The sequence below is a fragment of the Rattus norvegicus genome, chromosome 2 (assembly GCF_036323735.1).
Source record: "Rattus norvegicus strain BN/NHsdMcwi chromosome 2, GRCr8, whole genome shotgun sequence".
Classification (NCBI taxonomy): domain Eukaryota; kingdom Metazoa; phylum Chordata; class Mammalia; order Rodentia; family Muridae; genus Rattus; species Rattus norvegicus.
In genome coordinates this window covers 218,052,164-218,070,734 of record NC_086020.1, presented here as the reverse complement: position 1 = coordinate 218,070,734, position 18,571 = coordinate 218,052,164, and the positions used below count along the sequence as shown (strand labels likewise).

The 18,571-nt window shown below is 41.3% G+C and overlaps 1 protein-coding gene across 51 annotated transcripts in view; it reads left to right on the top strand.

Annotated features, from left to right (window-relative positions):
- The window catches only part of Ank2 (ankyrin 2), a 575,860-nt gene extending 557,680 nt beyond the window's left edge, over positions 1-18,180 (top strand). For 30 of the 51 annotated variants that reach the window (XM_063282205.1, XM_063282210.1, XM_063282199.1 and 27 more), the window contains 10 exons: positions 1,871-2,002; positions 2,859-3,002; positions 4,513-4,765; positions 6,057-6,345; positions 8,943-9,035; positions 9,534-9,617; positions 9,731-9,895; positions 10,799-10,981; positions 13,107-13,198; positions 15,857-18,172. In XM_063282205.1, coding sequence (XP_063138275.1) covers positions 1,871-2,002; positions 2,859-3,002; positions 4,513-4,765; positions 6,057-6,345; positions 8,943-9,035; positions 9,534-9,617; positions 9,731-9,895; positions 10,799-10,981; positions 13,107-13,198; positions 15,857-16,040 — 1,619 coding nt within the window. In that variant the 3' untranslated portion in view covers positions 16,041-18,172. Of the gene's footprint in view, positions 1-1,870; positions 2,003-2,858; positions 3,003-4,512; positions 4,766-6,056; positions 6,346-8,942; positions 9,036-9,533; positions 9,618-9,730; positions 9,896-10,798; positions 10,982-13,106; positions 13,199-15,856 lie in introns of all 51 variants that reach the window. The other 21 variants (XM_063282213.1, XM_039104025.2, XM_063282189.1 and 18 more) reach the window with 7 other exon arrangements.
- Positions 18,181-18,571: the final 391 nt, after the last annotated feature.

The window sequence follows — 18,571 nt, the reverse complement described above, 5'->3', positions numbered from 1 at the left end:
GCTAATAGCACAGCCTGAGCAGATGGTTCTCAGCAGGTTCTGAGGTTCAGAACTTGAGATCTGAAGAGGGAATAAACTCATCTACCCAGCCCCTTTTATATAGTTAGCTTAGTTTGGGGGAAATGGCTAGGCTTCAAACATTCTTAGATTCAATTTTATAGTATTTCGTTTGTGTTTTACTGAGACAGGTTCTCACTCTGTATCCCTGGCCAACCTGGAACTTTCTATGTCACTTAAGCATATCTAAATTCATGTTAATCTCCTTCTTGCTCCAGTCCTGGGAACACAGATATAAGTTACCATGCCCAGCAATTTCCATAGCATTCAAGATTTCACCAGAGGGGCTTCTTTTCGATGCTTGACATCAGGTGTCTTTCACAGTAAATAGTTACTAACATATGCTCTGGGTGAATGGTAAAATATATATGAGGGAGATGGTTCACTGACCTTTTTTTTTTTTTTGAGGTAGGGGTGTTGAAGCATAGAGTATATGTTCGGTGAGCTATTAAAAGGTGAATTCTAAATCAGTACTGTTATGTACAAATACTGATTTACAAATTTAAAATGTATTTCTCATCTGCCCATGACTTAATAGTAGGCAACATTGTAGCCTTGCTTACTTTCCTATTTACCATTTTTAACTCTGATGTGTTTCTTTATGAATCACTTGATATGTTTCACTGAGACAAAGGGTATAAAGTTACTACTATCCCATGTTTCTTAAATATTTGGTAATAAATAAGCATTTGTTCTCGAAGATGATTGATAATTTTGAATAAATGACTGGAAGCAGTAGGAATAGCTATTTTCTAACTTTTAGTAATTTTAGAATAATATTGAAATACTCACCAGATGTTTACCTGGAGGATTTAGAGGAAAGACTGATACCAAAATATCTCCAGTTGGCATATCAGAAATTCATTATTTTCCTTGAATATGTGTGCTTCCATACACATACTAAATGTGGGAGGTATAGAAAAATTGGTGAAAATGTAAACCTTATAACCAAACATAACAAAAGAACAAAAATGAAATAATCTCTAAAACAGAATTACTAGATCAAGAATATTTTTAATATTGAAAGATATCAGTTAATAGAAGTGATTGCTTTATATACAATGGTATATACACATTAGAATAGCATGCACAAGCATCAAGTATTCATATAGAATTTTAATAGTAGAATAAAAAATCTTTAGTAAGCAAAACATTTGAGACAGGGTTTCTCTATGAAGTTCTGGTCGTACTGGAACTCACTATGTAGACTAGGCTGACCTCGAGCTCACACCTGCCTCTGCCTCCTAAGTGCTAGGATGGACATCGCTATGTCCAAATGAAGAAATTGTTTGGCTTCTACCCTACACAAGTTTAATGCTTCCAAGGCCTTTCCTTTATGCACATCAAATCAAGAAAAAAGTTACTATAAGTTACCTACAACAAGTGTTTGTATTCATTTCCAGAAATGGGATTTATAGGAGTTAAAAATTCATAAAAGTTAAAAATGCTCTGTTTCTCCTGTTTTTCAGTCATTTATTTTTCATTATCTTGGTTAAAAATATCAACAAGTGATGATGGTCTGATCTTCATTCACATTTTTTCCCTTTACCCTTACTACTTCTGCAATGACACTAATCAATTTTATATCCACTTTTAAGGGAGAGTGAGACTGAGCGAAAGTGAGAATTAGTTAGTTAGTTAGTTAGTTAGTTAGTTAGTTAGTGTTAGTTTATCAAATTTGTATGTGAGTCACTGCTAATTCAAATTGCTCATAGCAGAAGGCCATATATTACTTACACATCAAGAAACAAGATATTGAGACTGAAACCTGAACTCATTGTGTTGATAATGCAGGCTTTTGTTATTGTTCTAGAATTAGCAAGGGAACTGGATTTCACTGAGGAGCAAATTCACCAAATTCGAATTGAGAACCCCAACTCCCTTCAAGATCAGAGTCATGCACTGCTCAAGTACTGGCTGGAGAGAGATGGGAAGCATGCCACAGGTAGGTGGGAGACTCAGGTAGAAGTGGGTCACCCAGTGATCCCACTCTTAGAAAATCAGCAAGAGAAATTGTCAACAGTCACCAATTTTAAGAACCATGTCAGCGAAGGAGAGCAAGCTGCTATCAGTTTTATCTTGATCCCTGAAAAATCTTGCATTACCGTATGTTTGTGAGCAATATAAACTACTTGGAAAGGATATCAGCTGCCAACAGAAAGTTCACTGAGACCTAACAGTTTCAAAGTATTGGTTAGCGGGCACAGTGTGTAGTTACTTATGATAACGTCACATTCCTGTTCACATTCCTCTCTAGTAATTTAGGTGTGTGGGGGAGGGGAACCAAATGGATACTCTATATGATGACTGATATTATGATCTCATGTGGACAAAAATAAGAAATGAGATGGACCACAGCGGCTGCAACGTTCAGTACTTTCTTTCACCTCTCCATGAAGATCTTCATAGCCAATCCTGGGTTTTTGTTGTTGTTTGTTTGTTTTTGTGTTTTTTGTTCTTTTGTTTGTTTAGAAACAGAAGGATACTTGAATAAACTTGAAAACAGATAATCAATAAATACCTTTTACATAAATATTTTTCACACTGTATTTGAGATATACTTGAAGTCTTTATGTTTACCTAGATTCCAGTTTGGGCTGTGTTGTGGTCCTGTCTGGCAACTCTGCCTTGAGGGTCTGTAGGGTACAGGCTGTGTGTGTCATTGTTTGCCTGTTTACAAAGGTCCTAGCTAGACTTTGCCAGGTTCTTATTTGAATACCAAGAATGTAGTAAAGCAAAGAAAGAAATCCTAAAAAGAGCACCTCTGAGATGTAAGGACTGCCTCTTCTCCAATGTCTTAGATACTGTCCTCATCGAATGCCTCACCAAGATCAACAGGATGGACATTGTACATCTCCTGGAGACCAACACGGAGCCCCTCCAGGAGCGCATGGGCCGCACTTATGCAGAAATGGAGCAAACCATTACTCTGGACCACAGTGAAGGTCAGGTGATGTTTCTTGGTGATAGGGGTTAAAACGAGAGCTGGACCTACTGCCTTCATATTTTTTAGGCAACAAACTACAGCCTTTGGCGATGATGTGTTTGTTTACATGCCACCTCAGTTCTCTCTCAGCCCATGGTGGCCCCCTGTTCATTCTTCATTGTCTCCTTGCCATAGGTGGCCATCCAGTTCTTTTTTTCCTCACTTCCTTAGGGAACACTTTTCATACTGACACTTTTAAAATCTACTTTAACCACCAAGTTTTATATTTTGAACAAACACATCATAACCAGTAGCTATGCAGTTTCTAAGCATCACAATATTTAAGCATCCTGCTTCCTTCTTCATTTCTGAACCAATAATTCTTCATATGCACTGGAGCCTGTGTCCCTGTCAACTATAAGTATTCATTTATACTGAATTTATTCTCACTTGTTCTTGGTCTCTCCCTCCTTCTCCACCCTCTCACGACTCTTCCTTTCCCTTTCCTCTTGGATTTGTACTTTCAGTTCTTCCTTCAAATCCTCACCATTTCTCTTCCCCTTATTTATTCTTACATGATGAGTTTTAACTTCAGATTTGCTAGAAACATGGGATTATAAGTAAATCTCCACATTTTCTACCAGAAGCTCTTCTAAGAATGTATCTGAGTAAACACTCCACATTCCTTCCTGTCACAGTATACTACCTTCCCTTCTTGGCTAAAGCTATTACGTCTTTTCTGCTGATTCTCATCCTCTGTTAATCAAGGCCTTCCCTTCTGCAAGTATCCATTTGGCTCTTATCACTGGAACCATGTCTAAAGCCATTGAGACACACTCTTAAAAGTTCTGTCCTTGAAAGAAAACTAAAGCGAATAGCTCTTCTGACTCTAAGTTGCTCCTTCCCTGTGTCTGCTCTGTTTCTCTGTCCATTTTGTCTCTCTCTTCAAGAGAGAGACTGAGATGTCCTGCTTCGTCCCTTTCTCCCTAGATCTCTGGATACTACACCAATCCATCCAGTAATGCTTTCCCTATGACCAAATCCCCAGTGTTCAAGTTCCTTCACACCTGATAGCGCTTGATGAAAATACTTAATTTCTCTTTTTTCAACCCCATCTTCTTGCTTTCTTCATCTCCTCTCCATAACTTACCCACTGCTAGACCTCTCAGTGACTCATCATTGCTCTTGATGTAATGAGATTCCTTAGCCCTGCATACGAATGTCTACGTAAAAAGAGTACTGAACCCCAGTAGTCAGGATTCCTCTTACCATTTGAAATCTGTCACAGGAGATGCCTGCTCATCCTTAGGCTGACACTTTCTGAGGAAGTGCTCCCACAATTCTCTGGCACCTATGGCCCCATCACGATGCATCTTTCTCTGACTTCCTTAGGCTCCTCTGTAATGAGCATGGTGAAGTCAGGCACCGACTCTTGCTCGTCTTTCTAATAATGGTCCCATAGCAGGGTGTGGAACATAATGGTCCTTACCCAGCATAAGTGAGACTCATGGATATTTTCTCCCCTGCAGGGTTTTCGGTACTTCCAGAGGAGCTCTGTGCTGTCAAGGAGAAGAAGGAGCAGGAGGCTTCCAAAGAAAGCGAGTCTAGTGACCACCCACCCATGGTCTCTGAAGAAGACATATCTGTTGGTTATTCCACATTTCAGGATTGCATCCCCAAAACTGAGGGGGACAGCCCAGCAGCAGCACTGTCTCCCCAAATGCACCAGGAGTCAGTTCAACAAGATTTCTCAGGGAAAATGCAAGACCAGCAGGAATACTAGTGAGTTTCAGCAAAAAAAGTCTGTTAAATGCAGCTGCAGAGAAGTAGCCGCTGTGACAGCTGTGACAGGGGGCAAGGCCTACAAGGGAAAGTTCCAGTCGTCTCACAGGGCTGTGTTGTAGAAAAACTAACAGTACAGATACATAGTTGTGACAGCGTTGTGTGACACTATTCTACCTGAGCTAACTTCTAGTTCTGTGACCTTGACCGATCCAAAAATGCCACAGATCTCCATTTCCACATCTAGATATCATGATAACTACACACGTGTGACTTGTTTAATAGAATCAGAGGCCAAAGATAGTCCTGTGACTCACCTTTGCAGCGTACTCCTTCCAGAACACAACCATCACTTGTGGGACTCTTAGCTCGTCAGAATGCTTCCACATGGTGCCTCAGGAAAGCTACATAGTATCTAAGCATTAAAACATCAGTGCAATGTAGATTGTGTACACAGAATGCAAGCCCATTAGTATGAGGTGGGATGGAGTAAAAAGTGCGGATAGAGAGGCATTGTTTACTTCCAAGGACCCTAGAGCATCATTCAGCTCAGATCTTTACCAGGTAAATGAATGAGCTGCCAGAGAAGCATGGCTATCCAGGAAGACGGGAGCTCAGAAGAAGCAATGTTAGGTGCGTCAAGAGTTCAGAACCCAGTATTTCCATCGCTATTGAGTGAGATCTGTTGTCTGGTCACTGAAACACGAGGAGAAGCAGACTTGAAATGATTTCTTCCTCTGTAGGTACCATCCTCTGTTACCTGCCCATAGACTTCAAGGGAGAACAGACAGGAAAGGTTAAAAAATAGAGAGACATGAAAAAGAAAATGGGGGAAGGCCAGGACCACCAGAGAGACATTCGGGGAATTTGTTTTCGGTGACAGGATAAAATACTGCTGGATAAAAGCAAGGAGCAGAAAAGGCTACGATGTTCTTCTTTAGAAACTGAGGTTTTAAAAGACTGTGTGGGAATTGCTCAAAACTGCTAGAAAGTGTCAGTGTCAACAGGTCCTTCCATCAAATAATAGACCTGCAATTTCACATCTTTCTATTTGTAATTACACTAACTACACTAACAAAGGTTTATTCCATTCTGATAACTTCTTGCTTGCTTCGAAAGCATCATTTATAAACCTTTGTTACATAAACCTCTATTTTTCACATTTATACATTTGTGTGTGTGTTTGTGTGCACTATGTGTGCATACACACATAGGATCTTGGCTAACACAAAGAGAAATTTCATTTTCCTTTCCAATGTTCTTTCGTCATAAATTGGCCTTTTTGTTGCAGTGTGACCACACCAGGGGCAGAAGTAGAAGACACTCAGAAGGCCACAGTCATTCCTGACTCTCTTTGTAAGACTCCTGAGGACATCAGCACCCCTCCTGAGGAAGCAAAGCCTTGTCTCCAGACTCCAGTGGCTATCGAACATGCTTCTCCAATTGTCCAAGAACCTGAGGAGGCTTCTGAGCCCAAAGAGGAAAGTTCTCCAAGGAAAACCAGCCTGGTCATAGTGGAGTCAACAGACGACCAGCCTCAGGTCTTTGAAAAATTGGATGGTGACGCTGCTTTTCAAAAGGTTAGGCCTTCCTTCCTGGGTGAGCCCTTCCTTACCTATGACAAAGTTACACAGCTTCCTGGTTTCTCTTTCTATTGTTTCTTTTTTGTTACATTTTGTATTGTTTTTTTGTTGTTGTTGTTGTCTTTTTTTTGTTTTTTATTAACTTGAGTATTTCTTATATACATTTCGAGTGTTATTCCCTTTCCCGGTTTCTGGGCAAACATTCCCCTCCCCCCGGTTTTTAAGTTCTAAACTATAATGGTTTATCACATAACTTAAACTGGACATGGAAAACCCCTGAGAGCTAATAAGTCTAGGGAAAATGGTATACAGTTCCAATGTTAGCTGTTGTACTGGGAGCATCATGGGAAATTTTGAAAATTTACTGGAGTCATGTGAGACAGTGGTGATGGCGATGAGCAAATCTGCTGAAAGAGTGCCAGCGTGATTCTGGGCCTGCAGGCTGTGAGCAAAATGAGTGTTTGCATTGACACATCTGGGGTGGTTAGTACCCAAATGCTCTTCAGTGCAAATGGACAATTGTGTTAAAAAAAGAAATTAGTGTGTGGGGGGTTAGGTTTGTGTGTTTATATACGGTGTACACAGCACAATGATGTGTGGAGGTCAAAACTAGTCCTTTCCTGCCCCCTTGTGGGGTGTGGAGACCCAGGTCAAGTCTGTCCAGAAGTGCCTCTGCTGGAGAAATGAACCATCTTGCCAGTGCACTTTGCCAGTTAGGGTTCCTCAGATTGGTCTTAGTAATAACTTAGAAAAAAAACACTGTCCCTAAACCTGTTGTCATCTTTTGTTGTCCAAATGCCTGCCAGTGGCCTGAGAGTGCACTATGACACGTAGTTTGTCATAAGAGAATTTTAAAGTTGTAAGCAGAGGTGCAGGCCATCTTAAGAAATGCTTTGAATCCAGAATTCCCCAAATGTGGTCTAGATGTCCACAGACCTCAGCACTGGCTGAGGAGCTTGCTCCTCCTCACAACTCCTCTCCCCGGAGAAGCCTGGAGAGCAGACTGAGCAAATCCTAATGTGTTTCTCATTAAGTTAGAAATTGCTTTCCTTTGAAGAGTGAGAGTTTTAGACATTTTGTGTTGCGAGATATTTTTTTAAAGACATTATTATAAGGCATCTAAGCATATTGCCGGGCGGTAGGTTCCTGAATGTATTTAATGTATAATCTGGTTTTTAACTTGGATGTTTTCCTTTCAAAGAGAAGGTGGCAGAGCTATAACTTGGGTATTTTGAAATGTATTAAGCTAGTCGAATGTATTCCTTTCTTTCGAAAACAAAACCAATGTCACTTCAGGCTGAGCATAGGAGTCCGTGCCTGTCATCCCAGGACCCTGAAGTCCCAGGCAGAAGGGTCATGATTTTAAAACCACCCTGGCGTAGACCATAGCAAGATGCTGTCAAAACACTTGGAAGGGAAGAAGGGGAGAGAGCAGAAAGAGGAGGGGAAGAGAGGGGAAAGGATGGAGGAATAAGAGTGGAAGGAGGGAGGAAGTCATGGTCCATCGGGAAGAACTGAAAGTTATGACTCCGAAGACATAGTTTCTGATCTAAAATTGTGTTCCTAGCCTCGTCTCCAGCTTTGGATCAAACTCTTAAATCAGAGTATTATCTGAATTTCTTTGAAAAACTAATCTAATATAATTCAAGGCCTACAAATTTTTTTTTAAAGATTTATTTATTTATTATATATAAGTACACTGTAGCTGTCTTCAGATACACCAGAAGAGGGCATCAGATCTCTTTACAGATGGTTGTGAGCCACCATGTGGTTGCTGGGAATTGAACTCATGACCTCTGGAAGAGCAGTCGGGCGCTCTTAACCGCTGAGCCATCTCTCCAGCCCCAAATAGTGGAGGTTGCTTTTTTTTTTTTGGTTCTTTTTTTCGGAGCTGGGGACCGAACCCAGGGCCTTGCGCTTCCTAGGTAAGCGCTCTACCACTGAGCTAAGTCCCCAGCCCCAAGGCCTACAAATTTTGATGCCAGGAAAATGTACCATTAGCTAATATCTCCAGGAAATTCGTCTTACCTTCAGAAAGCTCAGGTACAAGTATGTACTGCTCCATGTGTGGGATAAGAGCTCTATTCTGGACCTCTCAGGACTGGCCCACAGATCCAAAGTGTCTACTGTGTGACTTAGGCCCTGTGTTTGCACCTGGCTATTTCCCAAGAACAAAGACTCATGTGGGAAGCATGTATCCTTAGGACCAACTTTGACAGTCAGCTTTTCCAACAGCTCTCAGGTTGCAGAATTTCACTCTGATTCTGGAAGCAATGAAACTGCATACTTGTTGAGGCTTGAGATCAACACACACGCCTTTTTTCCCCCAGCATAAAATTTCAGAATACGATATGGACGAACACGGAAACTAATAGTAAAGACATTCGATAGCAAATTAGGCGAAACAATGCAGCCACACGTGGTGACTCAGGTCTGTAAACCTGTCATTTGGGGAGTCTGGGACAGGATGAAGGAAAGTTCAAGGTCAGGGTGGTCTCCCAAGTCAGATCCTATCTCTCGAAAAGTTTTGGTTAAATATTTTTAAGAGCAAAGCAAAACAACAAAAAACAATGACTCTTACATGCTTCCACCAGGAGCTAACAGAGGAATTAGGGGAGCTGGAGGCCAGCTCTGATGAGGAGGCCATGGTAACTACCAGGGTGGTCCGACGGAGAGTGATCATTCAGGTATCCACTCTTACGTTACTGCACGTCATCGGGACAGCTCTGTCCTTCACTAAGTGACCCAGAACAACAGAGGCTGAGCATGCTCTGTAGGTAGTGCATGCGTGGAAGGTGGCTCCTATCTTTCTGCCACGTATATAAGGGAACGCAGAGCCAACGATGTTTGCAGCCTTCCTCCTAGAGAGCCGGCGCGCAGAAGAAAGATTCGGCTTTTTGGCTTTCACCTGTCTCTCCTCCTGCTTATTCATTTTTGTTGGTTGATTAACATTTACCTAACTTTGCTCAGATCCTCCTACGCATGACGTTTTTGTAATTTTTTTTTAATCCACCTGCTTAATTGTTTTAATTTTTATTAATCAAACTGACAGGATTTTGCATCTCAGCAATACTCGACATGACGTCTGTCTGGTTTTTCTAACATTTCTCACATTAAAACCACTTGGCTGCAGCTCTTCGGGACAGCGCCAGAGACTTGAGTAACACTTTTCTCCTACTGTTTAGGGAGACGATATGCCTGACATTCCCCCAGAGACAGTCACAGAGGAAGAATACGTCGACGAGAACGGGCACACTGTGGTGAAGAAGGTACTGGCCAGGGGCTCTCTGTAAAGGGCTGACCCCACTCTTCCTTTTCAAATGCTATCCCTAGTGTGGAACCATAACTCAAAATTGAGATAGACTCATGAAATGTCTTTCAGGTTACCCGGAAAATTATCAGGCGGTACGTATCCTCTGATGGCACAGAGAAGGAGGAGATTACCATGCAGGGAATGCCACAGGAGCCAGTCAACATTGAGGATGGGGACAGCTATTCCAAAGTGATAAAGCGTGTGGTATTGAAGAGTGACACCCAGCTGTCAGAGGTGAGGCCACCCAGCCCCACAGGGTTTATTTCATAGAGAAAGACAAAACATAGGGGAAAAAAAGAGTGTTCATTCCTCCTGAATCTCAATTTTACGTGGCCATTATTCTCATTGCCTTTGTTCGATTATTTTCATCTCTATGCTGTGAATGCTTCATAGTTGATAAAAAATCTGAAGTCAAATTTTAGGATTTTTTTTTCTGGCCAGATGTGTGTCATAAAGAAATGGTGTCTAAGTGAATTACAGTGCTTGGGCCCTGTTGGCACACCAGCCTTCCAAAGGTCGTGTATTAGATACGTTTGATACTCAAACTTCTGCATTTTGGGGTCATCAACATTATATATATAAAGCATGGTCTGAAACTCCATGCTTTATAATTTATCACTTTCTGTTTCACTTCCTGTTGGAAGGCTTCAGACCACCACACACACACACACACACACACACACACACACACACACACACACTGCTTCTCTTAGACACACAATTTGAAAGTCTTACTGTCCTACATCCATTCATATCTTCAGAATTGTATGACTATAGACCTGAGGCCATCTAGCCATCCCCTTTGTCTCTCATAACTTTTCAAGCTCTCCCTTCAGGGGTCGAGTTTATCTTGCAAAAGAAATAATTGTGGGAAAGAGATCAAGCCTAGGCTGCCAGTCTACACTGCACCTATTAGCTTTTTAGAAATTGGCTGGTAAGTTTTTACTCATGTGGCCCATTAACTAGCTCCGTGCCATGGCTGTGCATACTCAAAGGGATCAATTGATCTCTTCTTCCCAAGTGCCACTTTTTAGAAAGCCAGTATTGTAAACATTTTATTTCACAGCACAGAAAATGTCATCATTTGTTCCATTTTATCCACTGGGAACTGTCTGTCACATGTCCTTCAATCATTAGGTGACTTTGTCCGAACCCAGCATTGTGTCTGGTACCTCACAGTTTCAGGCGGAACCAGTAGAAGGCCGTAGAGTCAGCAAAGTTGTTAAAACAACAATGGTTCATGGAGAACGGATGGAGAAGAGCCTGGGGGATTCTAGCTTAGCCACTGACCTTCCTTCAGCCAAAGAGGACTTTGAAGAGGTACAGAAAGAAGCATTGGTTCATTTTGTGTTTGTTTTCCTTTCGTGTCTCCTTTGTGTATGTTTCATGTGCATTTCATGGTTGCTTTGGGTTCAAAAAGAAAATCATTTGTCACTGCTTCATTTCATGCACAGATCCATGGACGGTGTTAGGGTAACACAAAAGACCAGGTTTCCTTCTTGAACAATTTGTGTGATGGAGTAATATTTCCTCATGCCAGTGGTATTCATTCGTGCCACCCCAAAGGGCTCTTTGAAACACAGACTGCTAAGAATCATTCCTGCTGAGGTGGGGTCAGAGTCTCCCGAGTTGGGGCAAGATTCTCTATGTCTGTCAAATTATAAAGCCAGCTGTTATGGCATAGGCTTGGACACTGGCACTGATGTGGCTAAGGCAGGGTGTCAGAAGTTCAAAGGTAGTGTATTCTACTAAATGAGTTCAGGCCAGTCTGGACCTTTTAATGGTAGTCTATAAATAAATAAATAAATAAATAAATAAATAAATAAATAAATAAATAAGGAAATATATACTAGTGCAGAATGGGTTCCCCTGTTAGAACTTATCCTTATTAACTAATATCCTCAATGATGAGCATTAAAGAAAAATTAAGACACAGCCAGAACATGTCAAATACAGAGGCTAATGCAGTAAACCACTGAACTGAGAATGGGATCCCCATTGAAGGAATTAGAGAAAGGACTGAAAGAGCTGAAGGGGCTCGAGACCCCATATGAACAACAATGCCAACCAACCAGAGCTTCCAGGGACTAAATCACTACCCAAAGACTATACATGGACTGACCCTGGGCTCCAACTACATAGGTAGCAGTGAATAGCCTTGTTGGGGCACCAGTGGAAGGGGAAGCCATTGGTCCTGTCAAGGTTGGACCCCCAGTGTAGGGGATTGTTGGGGGGGTGGTAATGGGGCGTGGATGGGGAGGGGAACACCCATATCGAAAGGGAGGGGGAGGGGTTAAGGGGCTGATGGACAGGAAACTGGGAAAGGGAATAACATTTGAAACGTAAATAAGAAATACCCAATTTAATAAAAATAGAAGTAAAAAAGAAAAAAGAAAAATTATATTTATTTTAATTTTAAGAGCGTTTGTTGTTTAAATTCTGATCCTTAATAGTTAGGAAAAAGCTCTTTAGTGGCAGAACCACAGACTTTCAATATGATTACAAACTCCAGGAATTCTGGAAAACAAAACAAAGCCAATGTTTTGATTAATGGCAAGCTAATTTGACTCTGCATAATCTGGCTTAGATTTAGAAAGCAAAGGGCAGGAGCTGCCACAAATCTGGTAGAGCATGAAGGCTTCTTATGCACTTATAAAATATTCATTCTCCGTGAATGAAATACACTGGGCCTGATTATAGGATGCAGCCTTTGGTTTCTCTGAGGCATTAATGAAATGCAGTGAATATCAGTAAATACTAAACTATCTCAATCCCAAAACACATCTGCTCTGAGGGTTGAAGAAAGGATGACGGACAGACAGACATATACAAATGTCTACATTTAAAAAGATTCAAGTTAAATGCTGTAGTCTGTGGCCTCACAGTAGCCCAGTGATTCAGTTGTATTTTAGGGCACCCTCCTGGCCCTCACAAAGCACTGGGATTGATCTGCAGGTACTAGACCAACAATATAAGAAGGATGATCGTATTAACAGCCTTACTGAAGTAGGATAGTATATTTGCTTATTAAAAGCCAGTTTTCTTTAAATACTTTCAGTTCTGCACATCTGACTTGTTGGATGTTCAAAAAGTAAATTCTCCAGTCATACACAGTAGAATGTTTTTGGTTTTGTCTCTGATCATGTCCTTTATCATTCAGCTCTCCACAATCAGAAGGGGTGTGGTAAAACAAGGAAGTCATTTAAAGTCAGTCGGCATAGATGTTAGTTAAAAGCTTTTGATGAGTAGTATAAAACTATTTGTGACACCAGTGGAATTTTAAGGGGATTGTTAAATAAAACTCAATACCGATATGAGCCCATAGGAGTTGTCATTTGTCCCATCAGATACCTCTTTCTGTATCACCACAGTTAGTCAAGAAGTAAACTGTTTTACAGTTTCTGGTCTAAGAGTCAAGTCTTGTTTTTTCTTTTTCTTACCTCAGGCTTTGGGTTACACAGGTAGCCACATGAAAGTCCACTTGCCCAGTTTAGTAGAGAATGAAATCCTGAAGGAGGATGGATCAATAATTAAGAGGTTTGGGTTAGCATGGGGTGACGCTTTGCCAACTAACACGATACAAACGGTTTCTAATGTTAGAAAAGGGCAGAGCCCTTCTGAGCTGCTGACTGTCATATCTGACAAGGCACAGATCAGGCATGAGTGTGTTGCTCCCACAATGTCCACTGATGCCTTCAAATTAATACTGAGACATAACAACATACAGTTTGACTTTCTGGATTCAAGCAAATTGCCCGTATAGTCAAGAAGGTGGGGTGTACCACTGGCTTCGTAGATTTGGAGATTATGTGAAGAGAAATCTAATCAATGGCGCACTGATTAGCTTGGCAACTAACTAAAACCAGCTCTGTCTTCATCGACTGTGGCTCTGGATAGTGCCTGCTTTTCACTAGTAACAAATTTCATTACTCTGCATGTGAGTGGCAAGAAATTAGAACGTACGCGTGATGCCCTAGATCCTGATCGTACTGAGTGCTGTGGAAAGCAACTTTGGTAAGAGTTGTGCAAGTACTGAGCAGCCTCTCCCACGTGTGTGTGTGAAAGGGAGCTAGCTGTTAGGCATGGTGACCTGACCGCTGCATCTCAAGTTCAATGCCTGAACTGGGCTTTACTTCTCTGTTTGTTCTCACTTCTTTAGTTCTCTGGCACCATTGTAAGCATCAGGACTCACACAGATCTCTCAGCCTCTCAGTAAAAGATACAATGGGAACCCAAGTTATTACTGTGCTTCTCATCTCATTGAAAAGAGCAGAAAGATCATCATTTATAGTACTCTAGGGGGCTATTTTAGGTTTCTGGAACATAATAATTAGAAGAACAAAATTAAAGGTTCTGTCATATGCTAACCCTCTGCTCAAAAGGGAGAAACAGTAGCAGCTATGAATTTGGAAGAATGTAATTGCTCTCCTAGAACTTTTAAATGCCGTATGAATTAAGGATGAAATTGTCTCTGCTGTTCTGAACATTTGACTCTTTTGTCCAATTGTTCAGACTAAACTATAAAGTCCTCCCAAACCCTGGCATTCCAGGATCTGTGAACCAGAATAGATTTGGGGAGCAGTTGACTCCCTGTGTCTTTACAGTAGTAGACACAAAGCCAACGATAGAGACAGACACCTTGCGTTCACCCTGCTAGAGAGTGTGGAATTCTATGGTGTATAACACTTCAGTTATCATATGATATACATCTGTAGAAAACTAAAAAAGGAGAGAGAGAGAGAGAGAGAGAGAGAGAGAGAGAGAGAGAGGGAGACGGAGACGGAGACAGAGACAGAGACAGAGACAGAGACAGAGAGACACACAAGCAGACAGGCAGACAGACTAGGCTATAGGCCTGCCCTGCAAACCAGAGCTATGAGGCTTCTCCTAACCTCTACAGAAAGAGGCCGGTATTTGCCTTTTGTGGAGTAAAAGAAGCAGCCATGATGGTGACCACCAGAAATACACAAGCTGATTGCATCCACAGCAATCAAGTTTGAACATTCCATCAAGAGGAACAAATGTAGATATGCCATCAAATGAAAAAACACAAATTACATGTTATCTACTAGAGTGCGAGATTTGGAGAAAGGGAGAAGGAAGCAAGGAGTAAGTTTTTAGAATCCAGGATCATCCCAGTGAGTGTTTCCAGGTTTGACCATGGTCAGAACTCTAGCTTCTAAACACTGGGAATTCATAAGGAAAATGCTGGTCCTTCTCTATTGATGGATTTGAAGATCCTCTCTGCTTCTCAGTAAAAGATACAGATATGGACCCAGGATCAGGAATCCCAGTCCCTTATCTAATGCTTTTAAAAAAAAGTGAGATGTCACTAAAATCCTCTAAAGTCAATTTTTCTTTTTTTTTTTATAACTATGATAGTACATAAAATATATTCAACACATATTTGTGGTTGAAGCATTATTCTCACAGATAGAAAGCAAGAAGAACACAGAAGGAACAAATTGTAGTATCATTTTCAAGTGGGGAATCTAAGAAAAGAACTGTATGTAATAAAACAGTAAGTTACAGCATCTTTTCTCAAGAAGCTCCTTTCAAGGAGACAGGGAAGGGAACACTGCTCACTGGCATGCAGGGATGCACAGGAGTTAAGCACATGGAGGTCCTGAGGATACACAGGAAGTGTCAGCTCTCAAGTCATATCCATTTTCTTTCCCTCCCTTGTCAACTCCTGGGGAAGCTTCAGAGGCCTTCTTGTTGGTAGATAGAATATTGTATATTGGTAGAATATTCCAGTTTTTAAAGATCTGGATCTCTTGGGAAGGTTCTAGTAAAACAAAATTTGGGCAAAGTTCAGGTGGGAAGTGAGTAGATTTTAAGTAGTTTTTCTGATCATGCCAGTGGTGCCTGTGGGATCGTTATTTCAGAGTAGACAAGAATCTTCCAGATCCATGCAGCTCAACCAAAATATGAGTCATGGCCTGGCTTCTCTCTGAGAAAATAAAACGAAGGCACAGAGTCTTTCACCCAAAGTTTTTCTACAAGATGAAAAAATAATCAGTATTTGTTCCAAAATATAATTTTTAGGGTTTTGTGAGTCCTTTCTGATGGGAGAGGCTCATTTATGAGAAATGTGAGAAACATATCTGTCCTTAACAATAGAAGGAGATGTAGAGGTGAGACAGGAAGTACATGGGGAAGAAAGAGCCTAATAATCTTGTCTGCTTCCTGTAGGACAACAATGAGTAAAGCCAGGACACAGAGGAGGGCTGTGGTGAAGGACCAGCAGGGGAAATGCATCAACTTGGAGCACCTGGAGGATGTTCCCGGAGCACTGGACCAAGACGACCTCCAGCGAGATCTCCAGCAACTCCTTCGGCATTTCTGCAAAGAGAACACAAAGCAAGAGGCCAAATGAGGAGCTGCCCAGGTCTCACCAGAAACCACAAACCCACTCAATATGCAACTTCCCGTTTCCACACAGGAGTGACTGAAGTGGCCTAATTACTGGGATCCCTGGACATTTCCACTCTGTGCAAACACACAGCATCTACTTTTCCTCCTTTCTCCCTGCCCCTCTCTAACTATAAGCTAATTTGTGACCAAAGATAGCATCCTTCATTCCGGATGCTGTATCCGCTATTTTGAGCATCCGTGCTAACCTGGGAACTGGCACCTCCATTGTATGCTTCTGCTCAAGCTCCATGAAAATCCATTAATCAGAAGAACTTCACCTGCAGACTTCTTCAAGTGACAGGGGAATCCTTCCAAGGATATCTATGTATAATGTATATAGCTGAAATTCTCAGACGAACAACAGAGTAAAATTCAAACCACTGCCTGTCATAATTACACTGGGCACCATGGAATAAAAGCCTCTAGATATTGCTGAATGATGGTTAATTATGAGATTGCTAACACAATCGGACGGTAATCCAGTTCTACGGAAGGAACACTTCAGACCTAGACACGTCCTTAGGACTTCCAGAGTAGCCATTGCTCCAAAAGCCGTTGGGATCATAATCTTGAAGAAGGATCCCAAGGAGCGGTCTCTAGTACTGGTTGGCCATAGCCGTTGGCTCTCGGACTGCGACCCTGAGGGAGGGGGAGAAGGGCTCACAGGCAAGCAGATGGAAACGGTGAGGTATTCTGGTGCTAGAAGCCTCAGGGGTGGTGTTCTAGCACCTTCATGTGTCTTTGACTTTGGACATGTTGGCAGGGTATTTTAAAAGCTATAACTACTGTAGTTTTCCAGTGTTCATTGCTGCTTTAGCAAACCATGCTGTCTTACTGGTGGTACTTTCTTCTGGCCACTGCACTGTAGATAATTCATTGGAAACAAGATTTATGCACCACACAAAAGGTTAAATGCTGTCACCATGTTGGAGTGGTTTCTTTTCTCTTTTTTTTCCCCCCACCTCCAGGTTTATCTTTCCTCTAATAACCTGCATGTAGCATTAAACACACACACACACACACACACACACACACACACACACACACACACACACACAGCCCTTCTTATCACACTAATGGTTTTCACTCTGAGTTTTCACCTTCTAGCCACGTCTGCCCTTCAGCTTGCAGACGAGATTGAGAAATCCTTGGAAAATTTGGTTCTGATTTTCTTTTTCTTTTTGGTTTATTTATTTGAAACCCAGACACCCTTGGAAACTGAAGTGCGTTTGTGTGACTTTCTGTTTGTTTCCGAGAAGGGCCAATGACAGTCTGAGTGATCCCCATGCCCTGTGTCTAATCCCTCTAGTGATTGAAGCTGTGTAGCATTTTAACATATATATATAAATATATTCACAAATATATTCATATAAACAGTATACGTTTTGAACCAGTTATTTGTTAAAGAAAGTTTATTCAATGAAGATGAAATTAAAAAAGAAAGAAAGAAAACAGTCTACCCCAGAGATTGAAAATTTTCCAGTCCTAGCTGGTTTTTTCCTGTGTGCAGAACTGACTCATTGCTTGGAATGTCAGACACAAACATGACAAATAACAGCACTTCATCTTTTTAAGTAACATTGCCAAGAGAAGAATTTTCCTGGGAGAGTGCTTTCCCATCAGCCAAATCTCCTGAGCAGTCCTCAGCACTAGCACTTTCTGGGGGTTGAGTAGAAACAAAGTATTCTTTGGCATCCAAACTGAGAGAGAGAGAGAGAGAGAGAGAGGCGGGTGGCAGCCCTTTGTGAGATACATGGTGGCCATCTTGTCAGACCTTCACCCGGAGCTCATGAAAAGCTTTTCTGTTGTGTTATTTGCAGTGCAGATGATGTCTGTGTGACAACATAATGGTTCTTCACTTTTTTTCCTTCAATTTTGATTTTTTTTTTTGCTGTGTTATCAAAAACTTGAATACTGTGAGAAGAAGTGAATTTTCAGTTGATGAATCAGCATCTTGTTCCCATGGTGATAACACTAACTGAATATATCTATGAGGGCATGTATTAGTTATTGGAAAACCATACAACACTAACAGTACATAGCTGCAATGTTGTACAATGGCTGATTTAACTAAATAAAATGTATAAGTGTTAAGTGTGGCAGTGGTGGTTTGTCCTTCTTTATGACCAGTCTATTTTAGGAGAATCAGAGATTGTTAGATGAGGTCAATATGAAGCCAACAGAAATATATGAATTGCCTTTTTTCCCCTTAGTGTTTTTATTTAGTAATATTTGGGGGGAGGGCAGATGGTAGCATGCACTGGATTAGCTCACCACAGCCCCAAGGAACTTTTATTCTTACTGTTACTCAACTGGGCAACAAGGCAAATTTAAAAAAAAAAAAGATTCGCGGCTATCTAGCAAATGAAAAGTAGGAGCTTTTAAGGATGGGGGGAAGGGAAATGGGTAATCTGATCAGTAACGCGGAGGGTAAGGCCACAGGGATTTGGTCCATTTATATATAGTGACAGTAGTATAAGACAGACTTTGGGG